This window comes from Watersipora subatra, chromosome 2 (genome assembly GCF_963576615.1).
Source record: "Watersipora subatra chromosome 2, tzWatSuba1.1, whole genome shotgun sequence".
Taxonomy (NCBI): domain Eukaryota; kingdom Metazoa; phylum Bryozoa; class Gymnolaemata; order Cheilostomatida; family Watersiporidae; genus Watersipora; species Watersipora subatra.
This window is the reverse complement of record NC_088709.1, coordinates 12834775-12860187: the sequence shown is the minus strand read 5'-3', so window position 1 is coordinate 12860187 and position 25413 is coordinate 12834775. Positions and strand designations below refer to the sequence as shown.

General features: G+C 38.7%; 1 protein-coding gene across 1 annotated transcript in view; it reads right to left on the bottom strand.

Annotated features, from left to right (window-relative positions):
• Window positions 1-25413, bottom strand: part of LOC137386971 (polycystin-1-like protein 1) — a 60591-nt gene that overhangs the window by 1946 nt on the left and 33232 nt on the right. Inside the window, exons 13-34 of the mRNA XM_068073220.1 lie at window positions 24991-25173; window positions 23924-24103; window positions 22888-23036; window positions 19735-19909; window positions 19217-19431; window positions 15587-15794; window positions 14666-14806; window positions 13585-13770; window positions 13202-13372; window positions 12506-12618; window positions 11987-12248; window positions 11189-11327; window positions 10167-10435; window positions 9605-9869; window positions 8992-9209; window positions 8479-8680; window positions 7743-7965; window positions 6946-7144; window positions 5638-5856; window positions 5158-5382; window positions 3954-4118; window positions 2734-2990 (exon numbers count right to left, since the gene is read on the bottom strand). Coding sequence (XP_067929321.1) covers window positions 2734-2990; window positions 3954-4118; window positions 5158-5382; window positions 5638-5856; window positions 6946-7144; window positions 7743-7965; window positions 8479-8680; window positions 8992-9209; window positions 9605-9869; window positions 10167-10435; window positions 11189-11327; window positions 11987-12248; window positions 12506-12618; window positions 13202-13372; window positions 13585-13770; window positions 14666-14806; window positions 15587-15794; window positions 19217-19431; window positions 19735-19909; window positions 22888-23036; window positions 23924-24103; window positions 24991-25173 — 4364 coding nt within the window. The remainder of the gene's footprint in view (window positions 1-2733; window positions 2991-3953; window positions 4119-5157; window positions 5383-5637; window positions 5857-6945; window positions 7145-7742; window positions 7966-8478; window positions 8681-8991; window positions 9210-9604; window positions 9870-10166; window positions 10436-11188; window positions 11328-11986; window positions 12249-12505; window positions 12619-13201; window positions 13373-13584; window positions 13771-14665; window positions 14807-15586; window positions 15795-19216; window positions 19432-19734; window positions 19910-22887; window positions 23037-23923; window positions 24104-24990; window positions 25174-25413) is intronic.

The window sequence follows — 25413 nt, the reverse complement described above, 5'->3', positions numbered from 1 at the left end:
GTTGTAGTGCATGAACTTGTAGTTGTCATAGTATCAAAACACCTTTGCACATCTTATGGAGGAGTTGATGAGAAATAGAGACAAATGGCAGCATCTGGCGCCTGATCTGGTTTCCAGAGCCATTATTCTAGGCCAAACTTGGGGTAAAAGATTTAATATTCAACTTTCAAGAGATGATTTTACCACCCAGATAACTGCAGCCATAATATTACTGAACTGCATATAAAAAGCAGCATTTCCGAAAATGTTTGGCACAAACACTGTATACAAGACGGGTGGACATGTGACCAGTAGTATATGATAGAGAAAGCTAGACTGTACACGTGATATTTGATACAGAGAGCTCAGCTGTACACATGATAATCCATGAAGAGAGCTCATCTGTACACAGGATAGGTGATATTTGATAGAGAGAGCTCAACTGTAAGATGATAGGTGATATTTTATACAGAGAGCTCAACTGTACATATGATAGGTGAGATTTGACAGAGAACTCAACTGTACAGATGATAGGTGAAATTTGATAGAGAACTCAACTGTACAGATGATAGGTGAGATTTGATAGAGAACTCAACTGTACATATGATAGGTGAGATTTGATAGAGAACTCAACTGTACAGATGATAGGTGATATTTGATAGAGAGAGCTCAACTGTAAGATGATAGGTGATATTTTATACAGAGAGCTCAACTGTAAGATGATAGGTGATATTTTATACAGAGAGCTCAACTGTACATATGATAGGTGAGATTTGACAGAGAACTCAACTGTACAGATGATAGGTGAGATTTGACAGAGAGCTCAACTGTACATATGATAGGTGAGATTTGATAGAGAACTCAACTGTACACAGGATAGGTGATATTTGATAGAGAGAGCTCAACTGTAAGATGATAGGTGATATTTTATACAGAGAGCTCAACTGTAAGATGATAGGTGATATTTTATACAGAGAGCTCAACTGTACATATGATAGGTGAGATTTGACAGAGAACTCAACTGTACAGATGATAGGTGAGATTTGACAGAGAGCTCAACTGTACATATGATAGGTGAGATTTGATAGAGAACTCAACTGTACACAGGATAGGTGATATTTGATAGAGAGAGCTCAACTGTAAGATGATAGGTGATATTTTATACAGAGAGCTCAACTGTACATATGATAGGTGAGATTTGACAGAGAACTCAACTGTACATATGATAGGTGAGATTTGATAGAGAACTCAACTGTACACAGGATAGGTGATATTTGATAGAGAGAGCTCAACTGTAAGATGATAGGTGATATTTTATACAGAGAGCTCAACTGTACATATGATAGGTGAGATTTGACAGAGAACTCAACTGTACAGATGATAGGTGAGATTTGATAGAGAACTCAACTGCACAGATGATAGGTGATATTTGATAGAGAGAGCTCAGCTGTACAAATAATAGGTGATAATTGATAGAGAGCTCAACTGTACATATGATAGGTGATATTTGATAGAGAACTCAACTGTACAGATGAAACTGTACAGATGAAAGGTGATATTTGATAGAGAGAACTCAACTGTACATGTGATATTTGATAGAGAGCTCAGCTGTACAAATAATAGGTGATATTTGATAGCGAGAGCTCAACTGTACATATGATAGAGGAGTATATACTATCAACAACAGGTACTATATAACCTTATCAAATCAAACATGATTAGACAACTGTCATAACCTTCAGCAACCCTGCTGCCAACTTTACTCACCCTAACCAATATTGATACAAAGTACAGTAAAACTTGGATATATCAAACTCCCATAGAATGAGATGACAAACTTGACATATCAGAGCATTAAATATATTCATGTTATTATGTCTAGATGTGCACTCCGATCTAGTTTACATATTACAGCCATAATTAATATTTATGGTGTAAGAACGCAATAAGATACTTTTATTTAACTTAATTGATATAAAAATTAACAATCTGTTTCATCATCCATCTTTGTCTAATCAATGCCGCCCACTTTGTTTAATAATTCGACGAATCTTTTACTTTAGTCTAGCTTGGCTAGGACTTCCTTCATAAATGGAAGGTTTTATCTACTCTTCTAAAAACCATGTCACTCACTGACAAGAGCTAGTCTCTAATACAGAGATGCGTGCCAGTTAATGAAAGTGATACCAGATATCAAAGAGATAATTTAATATCACAAGGATTTAACTTTCTAAATCTTTTTTTGCGAACAATCTCAAACCAGTTTTTAGTTTGATTGCTAAAGACAACAATTGATCTCACCATTGTTGATATATGGCTGATAATACTGAAACCCAATAGAAACGTTAGATGTATCCCTGGTTTTTAAGATGATATAGCCGAGTTACACAGAATAAAAGTAACTGTTATTTGAAATTACATGCAGCGAGGTACATTTAAACAAACCATGGCATCTCATTAAATGACAAACAGAAGCCATAGATGGTTAGATTCACCAACACCCGAAAGAAAATGTGCCATAGTTTACAATCGTTGAAAACTACCCAGACAGACTTGTCACAGTCGATATTCAACGACTTTCAATAAACTTCTAAATGCAAAGCTATCTCGCTCAATGGTGTAAAATGCCTGTAACTTGAACACAAACAGCCAATGACCTAGCATGTCGGTCAAAATTGCTCAATCATCAAAACGCTATTTTTAATGTAAAAGCACCTTCAGATCTAGCCAGAGATCTGGCTAGACTAAACCTACCTGTTATACGTCTGCTCATTGTCCCCGATTTCAGTGCCGATGTTTTGCAGATGCAACAATCTACTCAGGGAGCCCTCATCGTCTTTCTCCTGACCGATTCGACCGGACTGGAGTGTATCAGCTACTGTCAGCACCGGATCCGATCCAGTCGTGTAGTACAAATTAGGCTTGGCTGGCAGAGACACGCCATCACACAGCGCCGACATTTTGAAAAGTAACTCCTCTACTTGATACTCCATCTCAGCAAGAGCGAACTCCTTCAAGGATTCAACGAATATTAAGAAGAGATCAAACAGTTAATCCGCTAACTATGCCATCAATTATGAACAACCGATATGGGAAGAAGTCGGACCTACTCGAGTGTGAAAAGTAAGACACGGTGAAGATAGACAAAGACAAATCTTACAACAGACTATAGACAAGTAAACCTGAATATGAATAGTGACCATCTACACCGTTTCCATGACACAGATGATGAGTATTTGGAGTTGTGCGCCTGTTGCGTTACCTAAAGTGTTTCAAGGATCATTCGTGTGATCAGTCGTTTCTTTGTTACAAAAGATAATGATTTCTACGTCAGAGGTCGTAGCTGCTCACTCTTACACTGTCAAATCAAAATAGAAATGACTCAAGTGTGAAAAATGTTTCAAGTAGAATATCTTTTGCCACATTCTCTTGCACATCATTCGCAAAAATCATTTCCATCATTCGCAAACATGAAACCTTTGATAAAGATTCGCTAGCGACCAAACGCGTTTGACTGGCGGACTTCTGCTGTTTCCATCTTGTGGATCACTGACGAATTGATACAAGCTTGTAAAATAACTGCGTTATGAAAACATAGTGACGGAGAGAGATGTGAAGAGCGATAGGAATAACAAACGAGATAACATTAAAGTTCAAATCTGGCCCGTAGCTCATTAATTATCTTAAAGCAAATGTCTGGGTGGAGGCACTAAGAGGGCAATTATGACCAGGAGGTTAATCAAATGTCAGGCCATTTATGAACTAACAGCAACAGGGTATGCAACAGCAATCACAGCTATGCTAAAATACTCAAATATTTCAAACCTAAAGAACACTCCCAGCCATAGCCTATAGAAGTAATACAACAAGAGCTCATGAGACCAGCCTGACCCAGATGCACTCTAACAAACGCTGACACCTTGTTACATAAACGTAAAATACTTCACAATATGAATTCTAAAATGAGGACTCACCGGGGACAGATCCTGACTGTCGTTATCTTCTACCGTCTCTGCATCGCTATTACTAAACCTTCTCATAAGCTTCTTGAACATGAACCCGAGCGCTTCCTTCAGGTCCATAGCGAGTATTGTGTCCTGCTTGAAGTCGCGCAAGTGATAAGTAAGCATGGCCACCGCCTACAAGCAATGAAATCCTCCAGAAACAATTAAATGTAGTGGGTAGCCTTCTATAGGTACACGAGCTACAGATCTATGAACTCAAATACCTTCTAGTGGATTATAACGAGGTAAGGTTTGATCGGTGCCAAACAGAAATAAATCCTGGCTGTTTGAACCAGCGGCTCTATGTATCGCTCAGTTTTTTTTAGCTGTGTGGAAATGCTTCTATACATGCACAAAATGCAAATAAGACCAGGAATCCTTCCCGTAAGCCCAGCACCTTGACTAGCCATGCTATTGTGAAATGGTGACTTCACCACTACTTTCATAGCTAATTATTGATAAAATATTTATATATAAGTATTTTTTCCTTAATCCTCACTAATTTCAGATTGTTTATGATAGATACCAATACATATCACATATATTGTGCTCTCATCATATATTTGAGAGTGAAAGGTGTGCAAGTATAAATAAGTGAAAACACAAAACACAAGACGATGAATTATCTGTTCAGCGATACAGTAATAGAGTGAATTTCTTGTAAATCATCATACAAGGACAACAAGGGCAGCTTCCAACTCATGGAAATGGATTGTTTTCATCTACAAATGGTCATAAAAAGAGGAAAACATAACACTAAGGATAAACATGAAGCATGACCACAAATGAGCTCTAGTGTTAGTGGCTACTTCACCTCCATCTCCACATATTATACCAAAACAAGTTACAGTAATATTGTAGCTATATGATAGAGAATCATGGGTGCTGAGACTAAACATGGCCAAGGGCATATCTATTTGGGTGTGTTTAGTTTAGTCACATCTGTAGGTATTATATAATCATATATAGTAATTTTATAAATTATGATGAGATAATACTCTGTGGATAAAATACTAATCCAAAACCAGAAAAAAACTGGAAACCTACATGCAACATCTGAATAATTAAAACCTCTAGAAGTCGTTGATATGAGCTTTGCTTCGTATAAATAATGAAATAGTTCAAACTAGCTCTGATGAATGGTATACTTTGAGGAAAAACCAACTGAACTTACCAAGGAGAGGAGAATAGCATGCCCTGCTCCCGCTAGCAACACTATGTAAGCTCCTCCCCAAAATGGCATCGTATGCTCAAACTCGTGGTAGCTAACAATTGAGCCTGACAAGAATTCAGTGACAGACATAATGCCATGCCAATAGTCACTGAATGCGTGTGAGACGGACTGAAAGAGGGCGACTCCGAGGTTCGCAAAAGTTATGAGGAGAAGCCCAAACAAGACCTATAAACAAAAGTGGTAATTCTTTAGCTAGCATAGCTAATTCACGAGAAAGGAAACTAAAAAGAGTCCTTTCTACCTGAAAAGTTTGGAATAAAAAACTAGACAAAACAGTTTGGAATACACAACTAGACAAAGAGCTGCCCATCCACAACCGGTCAGCGGCACAGACATTTAAAAACATTTCTACATGCAATATAAAGCTTGCAATGAACAAACTGAAAACAAACAAAGCGGTGCATATTTGCAGGAACTTACAGCGAAGGCCCGAATGTCACGAGCAGCTCGGCGGTAGACGTTGCCAAGGCGAGCAAATGTTTTGATGTAGCGGAAAAGCTTGAGGGTCTTTACTACAGTGATAAAGAGCAGGAGGCCGAGGAGGAGGCAGAGTACCCTGTCCCAGAACACAAGAGGCGCCACATTTACAAATGCCGTGTGAAATGTCTGCTGCAACTCGTTGTGGAGCATCTCAACGATCTATAAAATAAGAGAGATGGTGATCACTCAATTCTCATTAGCATTTGATCCCAAAGACACCTCAAATTTTAAAAGCTGTAAAAACTGGCAAATCCACTTTTGCGATAAATTAATTGCATGCAATAAAAATGGATACTTGGAAATGACCTCAAACATGCAACATCATTGGTCAACATGTCACCTGTGCTGGTATCATTAGAAAATATAATTTTGTTCAAGGAATCTTGGAAAAGCGTAAGCATGTTCATTGCATAAGGTATGTTTTATATCTTTGGTTTGTTACCGCAAATTGCCTGGCAAAACTGAGCAGCGCCACTATTATTAGCAAAAGGAATAGTGTCGCAGAAGTAGCCAATAGAACAGTGCCCAATTAGAAATAGCAAATGGAGAAGTACCATCCACTTAGAAGTAGCCAACAAAAAGCTATTAACCAAATACAAATAGCCAACAGAAAAGTGTCATCCAATTAGAAGTAGCGAATGGAAAAGCGTCGTCCAATTACAAGCATTTGTTATGAAGACTTATTATTTTATGTTATTTAAGACTCCGTAGCCTTAATTACTAAACGTATGCAGCAGTCTGGGTGGTTTCATAGCAATAACCTATAAATAACCCATAAATAACCTATAAATAACCTACATGTATAAATAACCTATAAATGCATCAGCGACTTCTCTTTCACGTTTTTTACAGTTCAAAGACCTTGTATTAGTGATGTAAGAAAACTTGATGAAAAACAAGTGAGGTTACTACTATGATATGGCTGTAATTGTTGTTAGCAGGTCCAGAAGAGGAGCACTCCGCTAACATAACTAAGGAGAGATGCGGAGATACGAAGAGTGTTAACGAAGAGTGTTAACGGCTTTAATATGAACACGTTGTAAATAATTAATAAGAATATTATTAGAGACAAAGATATAAGCTTGGTGCTAAAATCCTGCTGGGAGTGTCTTTGAAAGAATTAATCATAACTATCATGCATATTTAGTTACGATCGACTCAGCTATTTTTAACAGCGAAAATGAATGTAAAACACATTCCCTCCCAGCTATAAATGGAAATACAAAAGATGTAACATTACATTCTCACCTCGAATCTATAGAGGTAGATGACGATGTAAGCTGCTGAAAGAATCATAGAGAGACAGTCTAGAATGTTCCAGATCTGAGTGAAGTACTGACGCCGAAGCTTGACCACAGAAATGATGTTGAAGTGAAGCTGACACAGGTAAACGAAGATGAAAATGAGCTCCGCGGTGAGAACCACATATCCATTTGTAGACCGATACCTGTAAAAACGCAGCTAATACCTGTAACAACGCATCTAATGCCTGTAACAACGCATCTAATGCCTGTAACAGCGCATCTAATACCTGTAACAGCGCATCTAATACCTGTAACAGCACATTTAATACCTGTAACAGCAAACCTTAATACCTGTAACATCTGTTCTGCATTTTAAAACACATCTGGACATACCTATATTATTAGCATCCGTAATTTCTGCTCCAACTTGAGGTCAAATATGAAAAACATGTGTATGCTTAAACTTAGATTCAAGATACGTAAAATATAGAATTGTCAGCCTTATAACACAAAATTGCCAATTCAAATGCAGCCCACTTAACTCTATTAAAAAACTGAAACCTAGGCCATGTTTGTAGAAGTATATTCAATTACACACACACACCAGCCAAAATAATGGGAAAGATAATCTGCAGCTGATGTTAACCTTATATATACACTGCATTACTAAAACCATGACAAACAAAACTCGCAGAAAGATATGTTTTGATGTAACGCAGAACAAAATAGTTTTCATTCTCAGAATACAAGTCAGTCAAATTGCTGGTAACTTCCTTATAGCAGCAACATGAGCAAGAGTACCTGTAGAGCTTTGCCGAGTCAACATCTATGGAGGGAATAATCTGCCCAGTGGCAGAAAACTCGAGTACAGCCGTGACAGAGCAGTAGAGATGAGTTGGTAAATTGTAAATGGTAAGCTCTACGAACACAGCACGAGTCTTTTTATCGGCCCAGCCGAAGCTCCGCAACTCATCGATAGCCTTAATAAACTCTGGCTCCGTAACGGGCAGCAACATCTCGTAACCTGAAACATAAAACAACATCACAGTAGCCAATCACTGGACAAACAATTGACTCTACTGCTGCACTGATTGTGCTACTGCGGCTACTAAAACTATATTATTCCACATACATGAAGACTGATCTAGATTATAAACTAGTTAACTTTGGAAGTCAATGGCGAAATTTTTGACAACTAAGAAATTTTTTGCCCATACAAATAAAAAATGTTTACAGCAACTTCTTCAAATTGAGATTGGATTAATAATTGGAGCGTCGATATGATAACGATGATGAAGGCGCAAGCAACTCGCAAAGCATATAAGGAACTACAACCTAGAGGTCAGATAGCAATTATTTCTTGTGACATTCTATAAAGAATGCAATGATCTGCGAATGCCAAAACAGGCAAAAAATGAGTACACAAACTTTAACCCCTGTTAAAAACACAAAGAGTCGAGAAAGAACAGTGATACATTTCAATGTATACACCAGGACATAGGAATAAAGATCAAGTCGTTAAATGGACAATACTCACCTGACTCTGTGTAGCTGGTTAATTTGCCATAAATCAGCGCATCTTCTGTGCCAGTTACTTCAGAGAAGGAAATATTCTTGTCTCCAAATTTATATGTATCCTTATCTACCGTGTACCTAGAGTAGGACGGGTGACAATAGTCCCTCATCGTCCACGCAGGCATTCGACCTCGGGCCATACACTCCTCGTCTTGCACTCGCACCTACAAATACAGATACGATAGTTGGTTAACAGAACGCTGAAAAAGCTCTCTTAATATCAGTTAGTGTGCATATGCACATTGGTTGGTGACTATAAAAGGACTAATGATTATAGGGTACAGGCGCTTGCAGAGGTTTTGATGGAATGTTAGTGCTGTCATGATGACATAATAAGACACAAACACAAATGTTTTTAAACAGAAAGCACCATGGTTACTCCAAGAAGCCATAGAAACGCGCAAAGAATAGTTGTCGTATTTAACTGCTAGTTACGACAAGCTATGAGTTCGGTACGACAAGGCTGCCTACCAACCTGCTTGATCCGACTTGCATTTCCGATAATGATACTAGCACCGAGGTTGTGGGCGTGTTCAGTGAAAAGAAGGTCTTTGAGGTCATTCTGCAGCCAATCCCATAGATGATGAGGCCTCTTTATGCTATTAAATGCCTGATATCTTGCTGTTATTTCATTTGTAGATATCAAAGCCTTGACATGCGAATTGAGGTTGAATGACTTGTCCCTCTCACAGCCTGAATGTCACAGAAACTGATAAGCTGCAGACAGGATAGGTATGGGAATAATGATAAAGGTATAGCACAAAAGCAAACTAGTTACGTTGCAGCGATTATTGTAATAGAATCATGTAACATAACAAGAGTCTTCAGAATTCCGATTACTTGTTATATAGAAGACGTGAGCGTACAAACTAGTAGTTGGAAAAAGTAACATTAAAATGACGGGTGATTTAAAACAGTAGAAACACTAGCTCCAAACTCAATTCTATTCTCAATCATTAAAACATCATGATTCGAAGCTATAAAAATAATTTTGATGTAAGACAACTCCAAGTATAACATTCAGCTAAGCGATGGGAGGCAAGGTTGTGAGAAGACAATGACAGCCAAAAATGGACAAAGCCACTTACAGAGAACAACGACGAGAAGCAGAGTTAGGTTCAAGGCGAGCACGCAGAACTCTGCGGCAAGATTCATGAATTTCTTTTCCTTCATCGTCCTTTTTCGTGCGGCGATCAACTGACGCTCCTGAGGGGGCCGAGCGAACCGCAAGTACCGTGATCTCTGCCTCGCTCGTGTACCTCTTGTTATCTCATCCTCCTCGGAGATGTTAGAAAAGCGAACCCTGATTTCCTCTATGTCATCCTCGTATCTGTCTGGGAAGTGTTGAAGGACCTGGTGTGCAAAGAAAGCAAATACAAAATAACGCATTTGTAACAAGCAATATTATGAGCCATAAACATGCAAAATAATGACATCGTAGCTTGCAACAACAAATTATTGTACTCCATGCAGGTAAAAAATGACTCGATTTCACAGCTATAACAGATAAAGACAACAAGTTTATCTTATGATTTACAAGTGAAGGATGCATTTAACACGATGAGCTTATATCATAATCATTGGCCATTTTGAGTGTAGAGAGATGTTCAGCTATGCATGTGGTGACTAAAAACGACGCTAGCTACTTACTGTTGGATCTCTCCTATACCACAAAGCGGTGAGCACGGCCTTGGAAAGAATGCCCATTGGTTGGATGAGAAAGTTGCAGAAGAGAAATGTAACAAATATTGCCTGCAACCAGCGCACGAATCTGCCTTCCTGAAACTCCTTGCTGTAATGTATAGTGGCAAATGCACTTCCCGCAGAGCAGCCAAAACACAGAACCCAAGCAAAGAGTCGAAACCATGAAGGGAGAAACCATCTTCTTGATTTCATGAAGGAGCGGACAGAGGAAGAACCTGTAAGGTGATGCCAAATGAAAATTCAAATGGGCACAACTGACATCAGGGAAGTCTAGTGACTCTAGTCTATTCAAACTGCGACGAACCGCTTAAAAACATAGTGAGATGATATACCGTACTTTTCGGACTATTAGCCGCTACTTTTTTCTGATGATTTGAGCCATGCGGCTTATATGAGGGTGAGGCTAATTTGTGGCTTTTTTCTTTCACCGCTAGGGCGCATTAACCAGATTCTCCGATTAGTGGGCCTCTAGCGGTGAAAGAAAATATGAAACAATGCCTAGTGGCACTGTTCCATTAGGCGCTAGGTTAAAAAGCATCGGATAATACGAAACAGTGCCATTAGGCACTGCTCCGTTTTAAACAGCAAAGTTGCGGCCGTGTTAAAAAGCACTGTCCTGAGTTCTGCCGCCTATACAAAGGTGCGGCCTATGTATTGTTTTATTATCGTTTTTTGGAAAATAAAGCAGATCAGGCTTACATGGGGGTGCGGTTTATAGTTTGAAAAGTACGGTAGTCTGTAGACACAATTCCAAACTGTTGTGCGATTACCAGTTATGTTTGTTGGACATAACAGCAAGATAGGTATGAACAGGAAAGAAATGCTGATATGCAGCAACAAGTACAGAACTTTTTAATAAATAGCTATCAATATGTGATCAAAAGACTTCCCAAAACAAACACAATGACCGATTTGCCATGGTTGCTATGAAAAGTGATAAATCCATTGAAAGAACAACAGATACCTACCCTGGCTAGAACTGGAATTGCTGCTACTCTCGCTGTCGCGTATGAGACACTTAACATCACTTTGTGAGCTGGCCTTGGAATGGTCAACTTTACCAGAGAATAGACTTCCCCCAGCCTGGGCTTCAGCTAGTGTCAGAACCTGCTCAAAAGAAAAAATAATTTAGGTCAAGGTGAGCGCTTCAGCAAAGATTAAGCAGAACATAAGTTCCTACACATAACCAGAGCTAAATTTTTGGTTTGTTAATTGCCTAATCACATTATTGGCAAGTTATACAAACAGAATTATGCAGAAAGTTCACTCGTATGGCCTTTTAAACTGTGAGAGCACAACTCCTAATTGTGATTTCAGTTAATGACAAAGTTAGTAGTCGAGTACACTACATCATCCTTATTCATGCGGTTACAAGGTGTGCCACTTGATCAATCATAAACGAAAATGGCGGAAATAAGTCTTTATGATTGAGAAATGAAAATCCTAGCCTAAGAAAAGTTCACTAAACGCTTGTGTTCACAAACTGCCGACTATATGGGGCAGACAACTCCCGACACTAATGCTGTCCTGCTAGCCATACTAACACTGGCAGGTGTTACCCATGAAGGTTGTATAAAACCATGTTCCAATGGTAAACTGATACCAACCACTTATGGAAATAAGTTTTATTTTATTATCGACAACATGCTTTGTGATTATGTGAGTCACAAAAAGCGGATTAAAAATTCTCTAAAACCTATTCTAGTATTCTAGGTAGTCTATAAAGCAAGCGATAATCACAAAGAAACTCGACTGCACTGAATCACCTGCTCTTGCATTTGCATCTCAATATTATTGAGTTCCTCCCCAGCCAGCAGGGCCTTCTGGTACCTCTTTTCCCACTGTTTCTGTGCCCATTCTTGCAATGACTGCCAATGCTGAAGGCTTTGCTCAAGGAACGAATGCGAGACGTGTGGTGGTTGCGGAGAGCGGCCATCGTCACTATTTTTATCTAGACTACCGCTGTTGTGTTTATACTTCTTGTGCTCTCTGGTCGGAAATATGGGTCGCCCACCAATGGTACTGCGTCTAAACATGGTGCAACAGTTGAAAGGGTTGACTCATGTCTTATTTATCGTATCTCTGAGACAACAAGCGAGTCTCAGGCTAGCATGAAGTTTAGAGAGAAGTTAAAACTTAAGAAATAATGATATGGAAAACGTTACAAAACTATCAAATATAAATGGTACAATGTGTCATCGGTGTCAAGGTCAAGACTTACTCAGATCCAAGGGAAACTCAAGAAAGCTTCAACAAAACCCATCATAAAGAGCTGACAGACCAACCTGAAGATCATAGAAAGAGTGAGCATGAGAGGGCAAGCGATCGCGTTGACACCGAGGGACACTAGTATGGTGTGAGTTGACAAGTCAAACAGGTGATATTCTCCCCGAAACTCCTACAAAACAATCACTAATTAATAGTCAAACTAACCAAAAATATTTTTTTAGCCTACCAAATAGAACAAAGGTAAATTGTTAATCCTCCGTCAACCATGTAAATATACCGCATTGCCAAACTAGGAGTTGTCTTCTTAGCTAATGAAATCTAAAAGTACAGGTAAGCCAGTTTCTGAGCGAGACTCCCAGTATGCAAAATCAGAAGAAACTTTTAAACATCATAATAATAATAATAAGTTCTAGCTTTATTAATATTTATTAATTATTAAATAATTACAGCTGTTCTTCACTGATGATCTGCAGCAATCCACTCTGAAACACTAACTAAGTACACAACCGCAGGAGCACGGGCTAAAGTTTCTCATTGTGGGTGATCTCACAAGACATGCATGCTATTACAGCCTTCCTCTAAACGGACATGCTGTCATCAAATAGCTTTATGAATTTTGGCCAATAGAATTTAGGATGCGAGGCCAACCATCTAAGTGAAATAACAAAACAAACGGAATAACTACAGCCGGGCCGAGCCGGGCCTAGCAGCTATATACATTGTATATTGTGTAAAGACTAATCGGTGCATACCTCCACCTTGAGATAGAAATATGCTGTACAGAGCACCATGTGGGCGAGAAGTCCAACGAAAACGCATGTTAGCCTTTCCAATCTCGAGAAATGGCTGAAAGTCGGTTTATAAATGAGTGAGCGAATGAGATGATAGTCATTGAAGTACTGAGGAGCCTTCACATTAAACACCTGCAGAAAAAAGGGCACCTGTTGACATTTTTCAAGAAACATTCTAGTTGTAAACTTGTGAGATATGTCACCCCATTTCTATATAAAATGAGTAGTTTTGACAAGCCAAAAGTCATTTAACAATTTTTTTGAGTTCTGTTTTTGAAATAACAACCATGCTAGCACCTTAGCTAGCTTGGCCATCGAATGTACAGCTAAGCCTGACAGCTCACCACTTTAAATCCTATATGGGAGTCAAGAGCCATGAACTCTCTCTCAACCTTGCCGTCGCTCTCCTCGACTGCGAGCCAATGCTCACAGAGGAAGTAGTAAGATTGGCGTGTCTCCAAGTCTCTTACAGTTACTCGTTTCACGTACCAGCCTGGTGAGCAGCCCTTGTTATTGTGCCATAACTGAACCTACACAAGAAAACAACTCCCAGATATTAAACAATAACATTCAACAGTAAGCAAAGTGCAGTCTAGTTTGATGTGTAAATGTGGCAGTTAATGATGCATCAACTGCAGTCGATGTAGAGTATAGACCTACAGTCAATCATGTGACACATAGACCTATAGTCAATCATGTGACACATATAGACCTACAGTCAATCATGTGACACATAGACCTAAATAGTCAATCATGTGACACATAGACCTATAGTCAATCATGTGACATATAGACCTATAGTCAATCATGTGACACATATAGACCTATAGTCAATCATGTGACATATAGACCTATAGTCAATCATGTGACACATATAGACCTATAGTCAATCATGTGACACATATAGACTTACAGTCAATCATGTGACACATAGACCTATAGTCAATCATGTGACATATAGACCTATAGTCAATCATGTGACACATATAGACCTATAGTCAATCATGTGACACATATAGACCTACAGACAATCATGTGACACATAGACCTAAATAGTCAATCATGTGACACATAGGGCAAAAAAAGTTCAGGACATGACTCCATACAGTCACATCGCTGAGAATACATAATTACAATGCAGTCATGATATAAACGAATCTGGTCTAAAAAAATAATTATACACGCTTTCAAATAGACATCGGGTTTGAGGTAACCGTAGTTTGAGGTTTTTGTAGCTGATGGAAAACACTTTTTATGAGTTAGTACTATTTTTGCAAGTAGCTATTTTTAAAGTTTTAAGTAAATAAATTTTGACTAAAATAAATTTATGAATTATCTTCTCACGGGGCAACATGAGTAAATAACTTCAGATGAGAAAGAATACTACGCAAGTAGAAAGCGGTGAGTATAACAAACGGTGTTCACCTTCCAGATGGGACCAAGGCTAGAGGGTAGCGTGAGGAGGAAAGTGTCTCTAGAATTGGCCATGAAAACATTGCTGTCAATTGGACCAATAAGTTCCCTCGTCTCCGACATGCCTTCCTCGCCATGCAATACCAAGCTCACCTATATGGTATAAATATTGCCAATTGAAAACTGGTCAAAGATTACATCTGATAAAATTAAAAATACTCTTCTATAAGCCACTCAAGTACACACTGAACAGTTTTAGATTACAATTTAAGTGTTTTTAGACAGTTAAATAATAGAAATATTTCGTACTTTTTAATGTTACCGAGACAAATACAGATAATAAGCTATTTGTAATGAAGTAACTCGGCTAGACATAAATGTAATCACTTGCTGCTATGGGAACGACTACTGCAGAAAGATATCAAAAGACCCATAAATTCATCAGACTGAAAGCATTGGTTCTGTTTTAGGATGCAATGCTGGAAAATAATAGAATATATGCTTAACCTCCATATAAACGATCGGCGGTGAATGGGTTTGAGAAAAATAACTTTGTGATCATTGTTGGCCACGGTAACATTTATTCCATTAACTGCGACTAAGGTGAAGGTCGAATATTAAACGAGCACCACAATCTAAGGTTTACGGTAAATTTACGTAGAAAGGTTTTGAGGAAAGAATCCAACACTGCCTACCATAACCTAGCTAGCTATTGAGAACATAAACTTTGAAATGAAAATTGACTATTAATGCGCACAATCTCTTCTACTTGAGGGAATCGAAGCGGTAACTACGACTCTATCTACTGATCATGCATATTTATGTGAACACTTACTGACCCATATCATTACAACACTGCTCTACCTACCAGGCCAATTTTTCAACAACATACCGATCATGTACAACCTCGATAAAAGTACCCGTACTACCTACTTTGGCTGTTGTGCCGGAACTTGCTTCACTTCCTGTCTCTATTGTAATGATGTAGCGCTGCCGGTCAGAGGGGCTGTTATCTTGAATCGCTATGACTTTCTCTTGGACAGGTGACTTTTGATCTGCCACGTAACAAACGATGGCCAGCACGACGTAGATCACAAGAATAAGTGACACCATCACCTTGGTAGTCGGGTAGTTCTTCAGCCTAAATACAACATACTCAACTGTACACAAGATTCTCAAATGCCCACAATATTCTCCAGATTTGCTTTCCATCGGTTAGCTTTTCTCAATGAACTAAATTTATCTCTTATTTCACCAGGTATTTACACGATGTGACCCTTTAGTTTACGTATATCAAGTAGTGACTGAAACAGAACTATGCAAATGCCAAGCATGATTCCACTACGTTTAATTGAAACAGAATTTTGAGTCGTTGTCACAACATCACGCAATGATAGCTACACTTACAGCTTTACCGCTATTGGAAAGTTTAAAGACATAGGCTACATGGCCGATGTTTACAAGTAGTACTACACTATTGAACCATCCGAGCCACAGGAGTTTCCGTTCAAAAGGACAAAAGAACTTCCTACAATGCTACTACAGTCCTATGACACACGTAAAATGGTGTAAAGTAATTTGGAAAGTTTAAATTTGAGAAAACAAGTTTGAGAAAAGACAACTCCAAATCACATTCTAACAGCACTTAGTGTAACATATCTCAGCACTATTCATGACGCATTCATTCATTTCATGGACTTGATATGCCAGATAAGAGATAAAACAGATATTTAGTAAACACGAGTCTCTAGAGCGAATCATGAAAGATTGTTATGAACGCGGAAAAGTTGTTCAGATCTGAGCATTAGAGATCCATACAAATCATCATGCGTGTTCAAGTTATTTCCCAACAGAATGCTTGAGAAAATGTGAAATCACAAGCGTGTTAGAGTCAGGGAAATGAAGGATGCAGCGTAGCAAACGAAGCATGGTATTGCTGCAATTTCATTGCTGACTGAATCAACCGAGGCCAGATATGCTTGAGTGAAAACGGAATCGACAAACGCTTTGAAGAAAATGAAGCTGAACGCAAAGCAAAATCGCGATGCCTTCCGGAAGGCTAAAGAACACCTACAGCCTGAGCAAGCTACATTTTTCACAAAATTCATGTGATATATTAACAAGAGTACAAAAAATACTAGCGAGAGAGTTGGAAAGCGCACAGCTTGTTGAAGTTATCATTCATGCCTTGCAGCTATCGGCTGATACCCGCAGCAGATGAAGGACAAAGCTAATTACTAGTAATTATGGGTAATCAGATTCCTCCCGAAGAGTCACTTGTCTAGTGTATAAATCAATTCTTTGTTGAGCTTAGAACAAAGTGGAGAGACTACTGACAGCAGGAAGTTGGCAAGAAGTGGCTTGACCGTTACAGCAAGTTGATGGAAATCTCGCACAAGTGGATGCAATCCTACTTGAGAGTGTCAACTTATCACTTTAGGCAATTCATAAAACAATTATAGGCATTTGCAAATGAAGAGACGACAATTTAAGTCACATAGTATGGCGCTACGTTGTACTGATTTGTAAACAATGATGTGAAAGCGAAATGCTACCAATGCTTACGTGGAACAATTCAAAAATACAGCAACTAGCCTTCATTATAAAGTCCCTCGATAAGAGTGATGCTGACTTGATCTGATTAAAATATCCACTTATGTATAACCTAAAGGATGAATGAATGCCAGACGTAAGGAAGAGTGAGAATGCTGAAATCAAAATAGAAACCCTTACTTGAATTGGAATCTTACAGACTTTAATTGAAATCCTGCTTAAACATGCCCAGAAGATTTGTATTTACCCTTCCACACGAATGACCAACACCGTTTGCTATTTCGTGACACCAACATACTGCATCCACCATCATGTGTTCCAGTGTATGAAACTTTCTGTTACTATAACCTACAATTCGCTATCCTGACTCCACAATACTATTAGATTATCAACTTTTAAAACACTTCTGTTTGACTCGCTCAATAATTCCTGATTTCTGTTTTTTCAGTTTTTCTTTTGGCATGTAGTGAAAAACCTCATTTTATTGATGATTACTAACGCCAATAAAAAGTTATATATACATACATACTTTTCGGGACTAGATGCGACCAGCATGTCTAAAGCTTGAGAGCATATTTTGGACCCTCAGTCTATCGAGTGATGCATTTTTACAATGATTATAACTTGAACATACACGTATAAACAAAACCAAGCAAAGCCACCTTTGTCATATGCTAAGACTTGAATAAGATGAAAATGAAGCAGATGATAATCAGCTTGGAAAGATGCAAACAGGAATTATCAAATAGGAATCATCCAGAACCAAAATATTTTCCTATAAACATCAGCGTAGGCCTTCGGGGATTATGAAAAACAAAAGTGCTGAACGCAAACGTGACGAAGAAGCGCTATAGGTAAAAAAGAGTTCCCGAGAGAAAAGCCGATTCTACTAAAATAGCCTAGCGAGAATTTAAACGAGATTGCTATTATCGATAAAGACAGCGCAAGTTTTAGCAGAGCACCTGGCGTTAGGGAGAAATTTCCTGGTTAGTCAATAGCTTTGTGAATAGAACAAACACTTGTCTAAACAACATAATACAGGTATATACCCAAGCATGAGTAATACTGGAGACTAGTCCAGCATCCTGTGTGCTCTGATATCCTCATCAACCGTTGCTTAAGGTTCACTTGAGCAATTCTGACGATGCTCACCTCACAACTGTTTTTGAAGGTCACCAATTACCCTTTGGACCAGGACAGCCATTACTGAACCAATATTAATATTATCTGCTACAATTATCAGAAACACCAGGAATTTAAGCCATTAACAATAGTAACTAAAATAATTCTCTCTTATTGAGCCTAGCGTAATATAAAAAGGTAAGGTGACGACAAGGCAAATACGATGAGGAGTACTGCACTACTGTATGGGGGATAACTTGACACCACCTGCACCAGTATTGTCACACCCTAGCAGTGACTTCTAACAGGCATTCAGCATCTTGAAATTTTTGTAAGAAGTGGAATAGCTAAAATATGAATATAGACAGCCGGAAGAGTGAAATGATGTTTTTAAGGTGAACTTACAAAATTTTTAAAATCTACAAAAATTTTTGTAGATTTTATCAAAAAGTATCGGAACTTTTGTATCATATACAAGTGTTTTTTATGTGTGAGGTTATCTGACTGCCAGGATGTTTCAAGCTTGAAATCGACAAAACCTGATTGCGATTAAAACACTCAGCAGGTAAAATGATGTCACTAGTGGTGATCATTGCGATAATTGATATCAGCTAATGCGTTGTAACGTTATGCATCTCCATTCTGTCAGTCTCTTTGCAACCATAGCCATCATAAATGCACCTCAACTTGATCTGAACGTTTTAACCACGGATCAAGTTTTGACGATTTTAATCTTGAAACATCCTGGCAGTCAGATCACCTCAAACATCAAAAAAGTTTTCCAAATGATAGAACAATACCGATACTTTCGGATAAAATCAATTAAAATTTATAGAAACTTATCTTCAATAAACAAGCATAAAACAAGCTAAATAAAGGATAACTCACGAAAAAAATCGGTCGACTGCGCAACGCTCCACCTTCACACGAATTACTTCTCGCTTGCTGGCAAACGCCGTAAGATGGCTGCAAGAGCAATGACTGATTGCTGAACTCGTCTCCTTTCCAACACGGCAACCGTCGCGTGACCATTCACTAGCTTGAGTGTCCCAGTAGACGCACTCACTCCACCAACTTGACAAGCTGTACATGCGCTCAGTAACCTGCAACATTAGAAACATGATAAAAAATAAGACATACTCGCTTATGGACTTATTACAAGAGAGGAGCCGTTGCCTTATTACAAGAGAGGAGCCGTGGACTTATTACAAGAGAGCCAGCCTGTGGTCTACTGGACTGGAATGATCTACCTGCAAACAACAGGTTGGGGTTTAATTCTAAACAATCAGATTCTATCTTCGGGAGATTGCTCACACATCCATCTGCAGACACCTGCAGACACCTGACAAACCATTCTATCCTACTAACCTACATAAATATATATCGACTTGCTAACAGACACACACCTGTCTACCTCTAGGTTTTCCCTCATTGAAGTTGGCATCTGAAACGGCGAGATAGATTTTGGTGGCTGACCCTATATCAGCACTGCTCAAGAAAAGTTGAAGCTCTGTTTCCTTGATACTGACTTGCTTCATGATGTCATATCCTCCTTGGTGAGGAGTGGGCTTTGCGTCTTTTCTGTAAAACATGACAAACATTTCAAGATTATGGAAAGCGGGGAGAGTTAAACTATTACTAAATAAAATGAAAATGATGGTGTAGCGACACCTGGGTGGGTCAACGCAAAAGCGTTACACCGGACCGACAAGCAGACCATGTTTCCATAGGGCGCAATGGTAGAGCGATGGTGACACGCCTTACATCAAGGTTGTGTCATGAACAAACCATGGATGATCAAAATACAAGCTACTTATGGCGTTATTCATGATGCAAATGACACTGGCTATGCATATAAAACAACAGGAAAAAAAAGACAAAGACAAGACGGCGCATCGTGACAGAATGAGAGTAACTAGACTGTTCCCATCATAGCATTGCAGCGCCATACTAAAGTGTTTCGCTACAATATCGCTCTATGAAAACATAGTAGTTACGCTACAAATGACTGGCATGTGAACATGAAAAGATACATAATATGATGTACCTAACTGAGCAATCTAGAACTGCAAGGTTATGCAGACACATATTAATGGTGAAATGATGAAGTACGCTCGCGGAAGTATGCCAACGCAACAAAACTGAATTTATAAAACTCGAGTATACACTACAGATGAGACGTAATGTTTTAGGATAGTAACCATGTCATTCGTTTGCTGATTCACATCGTTCATTTGCTGACTTATGTCGCATATACAAGACACCTGAATCTTTGCTCACCTGCACCATAACAAAGGTTGAACAACGAGTCAGGCATCTTATGCATGCGAGACCGACTGCTCTAAAACTGTCTGTTCATAACAATTTAGATTATCTACCTATCACCTACCACTCAACAGCTCCAACCTTCGGAATGACAGGCGATGAGAGGCAGCGACCAAAGGCAACGATCAACAGTTATCGAGGGCATGTAATCTGCAGCCAGCACACCTGAAGCTTTGCTCAACAACGTAAGCTGCAATGCTGCGCAAGGAATCAGATGGGCAAGCCAAGATCATGTTGCTAAACGCAACCAACCTTAGAGAGAGGACCTTAGTGTAAACAGATAATCCCTAGCCTCAGTCACGATAAGTTGTACATGTATACTCGAGAGAAGTGTACACAGATAATCCCTAGCCTCAGTCACGATAAGTTGTACACGTACACTCAATGAATGTACACAGATAATCCCTAGCCTCAGTTACGATAAGTTGTACACGTACACTCGATGAATGTACACAGATAATCCCTAGCCTCAGTTACGATAAGTTGTACACATATACTCGATGAGTGTACACAGATAATCCCTAGCCTCAGTTACGATAAGTTGTACATGTATACTTGATGAGTGTACACAGATAATCCCTAGCCTCAGTTATGATAAGTTGTACACGTATACTCGATGAGTGTACACAGATAATCCCTAGCCCCAGTCACGATAAGTTGTACACGTATACTCGATGAGTGTACACAGATAATCCCTAGCCTACGTTACAATAATCTCTTTAAATATTTAAGATCTGTGGATTAATATCAATAAGCACCTCATGAAAATGATGGGTTTCACAAGCGTATGCACCATTTAATTCTTGCTCTGGTTTGCTCAGAGTGAAGACATACAAAACTTTGGGGTCATCATGTAGGAAACTACTATTCAAATGCAGTATGACAAAAGAGTTAAACAAAAAGTTAACAAAAAACTGGGCTATATATTTAACAACCATAGGCTTTAGTTGACTTCTGAAATGTTTAGCAGTATTGCGAAATGACGCTCAATGTCTTAACAAACCAAATAAATGAAAGTTATAAATATAAGACCTTCTGTATTGCGGACAATCTGGTCTATAAAACTTTCAAAACATTATCAAAACGTTTTTTCTTGTAGTCATTCAGTGAACAGATTGAACACTGCGAGAAAAGACTCACTGTATATCTATGTGCAACCCAAATGAGCAGCCATCTTCAACATAGCACAAGCTTCTCTCTGACCGTTTTGTTTGACTCTCCGATTTAACCAATGAAGCAGGCTACACACCGCGCGTGCCTGAACATTCCAGCAAGCAATTGACATATAGCGTAGGCCTAGCTCCATCCAATAAGGAGACGACAAAAGCTAGAACTACCCATACATATCGATGAACTCCCCTAAGGAATCTATGAGACCTAACATGACCCGTTGTTACAAAAACCTTAGTAAATCCATTGTTTTGGCCAAACGACTTTCGTTACAGGCCGCCATTAAAAAAAGCCAAACCACTCTGCAAAGACACATATATAATGAATAACTTAATACTTCTGTGTGGAGTCTCGAGGAACAGTTTTTAAGCAACTCTATGCTTGTTTACGAGCAGTAGCATAGCAGTAGCATAGGCCAATAACAGATGCTGTATGTAACACTTCTTGCTATGACTTCCTACCAACCCACCTGAAAACCTTATAAAGTTGGCAATGTATTGTATAGAACCATTATTTTATATTATTGTTTACGAAACTTTCCTTACATTAACCTACTGTTAGTTACCAAAAACAACCTTACTACCGATGCAGTTGTTGGTGCAATATTTGGAAGTTTAACTGTACACTACTTCTTAAATTTACATTTTTTGTTTATCAAACGTAGGAAAAAATTACGCTAAGGAAACATGCCAAACCTCGAATTTTAATTGCACAGAAAATATGAACACAACTTATTTTGGCAGTTTTTAATTAATCATATGAGATATTGCTTTGTGAGCAGTTTAAATAGCAGCAATACCATTGAGTAATAGGCAGACGAGAGAAGAAAAAGTTAAATTTCCTTTTGGCAAAAATCAAAATATAAAAAGTTGATTACCTGTGAATGCTTTTAAAATTTTTGTGTCATTCCTCTGAATGCTAGTTGACAAGAGAATCCGATCAACTCTGCGTTCAACTGCTCTGTTCATTCCCTGACCAACCATATTACTAAAGACTCATCACCCCTGAGAGAAGTACAACTAACTTCCTATCTGTGATGAAAAGATCAACATAGCCACTCTTACCTAATGAGGATAGCGAGTGGGAACGTGTGCTCTTCATAGACTGTGAACCTGAATATTATATTGAGAGATTTCCCATCCAATGGTTTTCTATCGATGTCGATCAAATGATAATTCATTTCAGCCTTGTCTATAGTGAAGTTGAAACCGGTCTGAAAACAATACAGGGTTTATTCAATCCCCTTGTGGCTAACCATCGGCTAACCATCAGTAATTATCACCTACCAGTATAACACATGCCCTATTAGCGGATACAACGGTTACTGCTAATCATCAACATTAAATACTAAACTAATGAACATGAAAGTACAAAGATCTACATGAAATATACAATACTTGAAGCGCTGCTAGGTCTAGTGCGAACATAACAGCTGGTGCCGCGTTGCTATGGCAACTGCGACTGCCAATAACACAACGTAAGCGTGGCGCATATGTTTGACGGGTTATTTATACAATTCCGTGAATACATGTAGATGTCATACTTGATACAACAAACTAATAATGAACGCAGTGAATCACTGATGTTCCGTTATTCTATCTCCAACCAACTTACGGTTGTTTAGCCGTACAACGTGATTAATGTTTCACTAACTCAAAGCATTAATACATCCTGAGTTACTCTCTCACTGAATTATTAATGGAATGCGCTATTAGCTCTCGCATCCATTTATTACTAACAGCTGAGGTCACTATTACATAATAATGTTATGAACTAAAGTTACTTTGTAGTTTATGACTAGTGTCAAGGTTATTCCACAAATTGCTTTATGCACTTTGTGTTTCAGAATACTAACACATTCTATTGCTATGTATTTTAAACTTGAAAAGATTACCACTAATAAAAGTCTAGCAGATGTCCTTTACAATCAATAACTGTGAGACAGTTGTGAATTGTGATAGTACAGTTTTATAAAAAATAAAATTAAAGGTAGCCGGGGGGGGGGGGGGTGGGGGTTCACTGCAGCATGTTAAGTTCATCCCTTTTTTTATGCCTTTGAACTTACAGTAAACCGGTGAGATCGAAAGCGACAGAAAATACCTGAGTTTGGTTAGATATTGAAGGGAGGGTAAACTTGATATAAGATTCAGGATCGTGTAGCTTTTTCACTCGCATCTCCTCACCGTCACAGTCAAACAAGGTCAAGGCTGTTACGACGCTATCAACACCTTGCTTGAAGGGATTTGTGGCATACTCAGTCATGCTGGCTGTGTGACACTCCTGTTAAAATAAGCATTTATGCAGCCTAATGGCATCGGATAGAGAAAATATGACTGCCAGAGGGATGGACCCGCAGGCGTGCTCTAACTAGCTTATTGAAGGGCCAAGACAGATAAATGCCATCAATTGTCAAGAGGAAATGGATTATGGAGGCTAATTGTAGCATTTACTAGAAAATGTACTGAAGGTTGCTCGCAGTATGAGTACCGGTAATGAGACATTTGCATTTCGTGTGAAAGAAATGTTATAGGACTTTCACACAAGTGGTGGAGGGCCACCAATTGTCAGTCATAAGCAAGAGTAAGTCAAGGAACAGCCAACATAGTAGCAATGCACAGTCGCTGACGTAATATTGAATGGATGAGGTAATATTGAATGAATGAGATTACACAAACACACATAACCTAAACAATACACACTTAAATTCCCTACTTTATATTAACAAATATTCCCAAAATATACGTTTTATAGATGATGTTCTGCATTCGCATTACAAAGTACACTACCTACTAAGATAGAATATATGACAAAAGAGGGCGGTGTCAAAAATCAGGAGTAACAAACTTTGTGTGAAAGCTCCCAGTAATCTTAACAGCTAACTGTATGCTTACGAGTCCATGCGCTGTATAAAAGGCACCTTATCATGCCAAAAATCAGTTTTATTTGCAAACTGTTAATTAGTGGTGTTGGTTGCAATCTGGACAGAGAACAAAGATAAGTTAAATCGATAAGATAATATTAATAATGTATATCTTTATATATCCAAGCCAAACAAAGAAAACCGGAATCTTACTAATGCTTATTCTGAATTTGACCCGACTAAATGTGTACTCTCCGAGAAAAGAGGAATACGAAACAGATATGAATTCGACTACGACATCACCTACCTTGACATTGTAATCTTCGCTGAGCTGTTGGAGAGCGGCTGCCGGCACAGTAAATGAAACATCACCGGAAGCAATCACTTTATCAGCTATCTTTGTCGAGTGGCTAGTTACTATAGTCATGCCATGGGCTCTTCTCATCGTTTCTCCTTCTGCTGCTGGCACCAGCCTCTCCTTCACTGACGCCTGAAGATTTTTAGCATTATGAGAGCGTAAATAAGAGCAAAGACGATGAGAAAACGTTGACGTTTCATATTTAAGAAATGGCTAGCAAACAGTTATGTTATGGTATCGGGCTCACAGTTGAACTAAATGAACTGTCTTGCACAGATACAGGAAGCTATTGACACCAAATAGCGACTAGTCGGCTAATTCTGAACAAGCTTTTGCCTTCTGAGGAGTGACCCAGAAACCATAACACGGCAA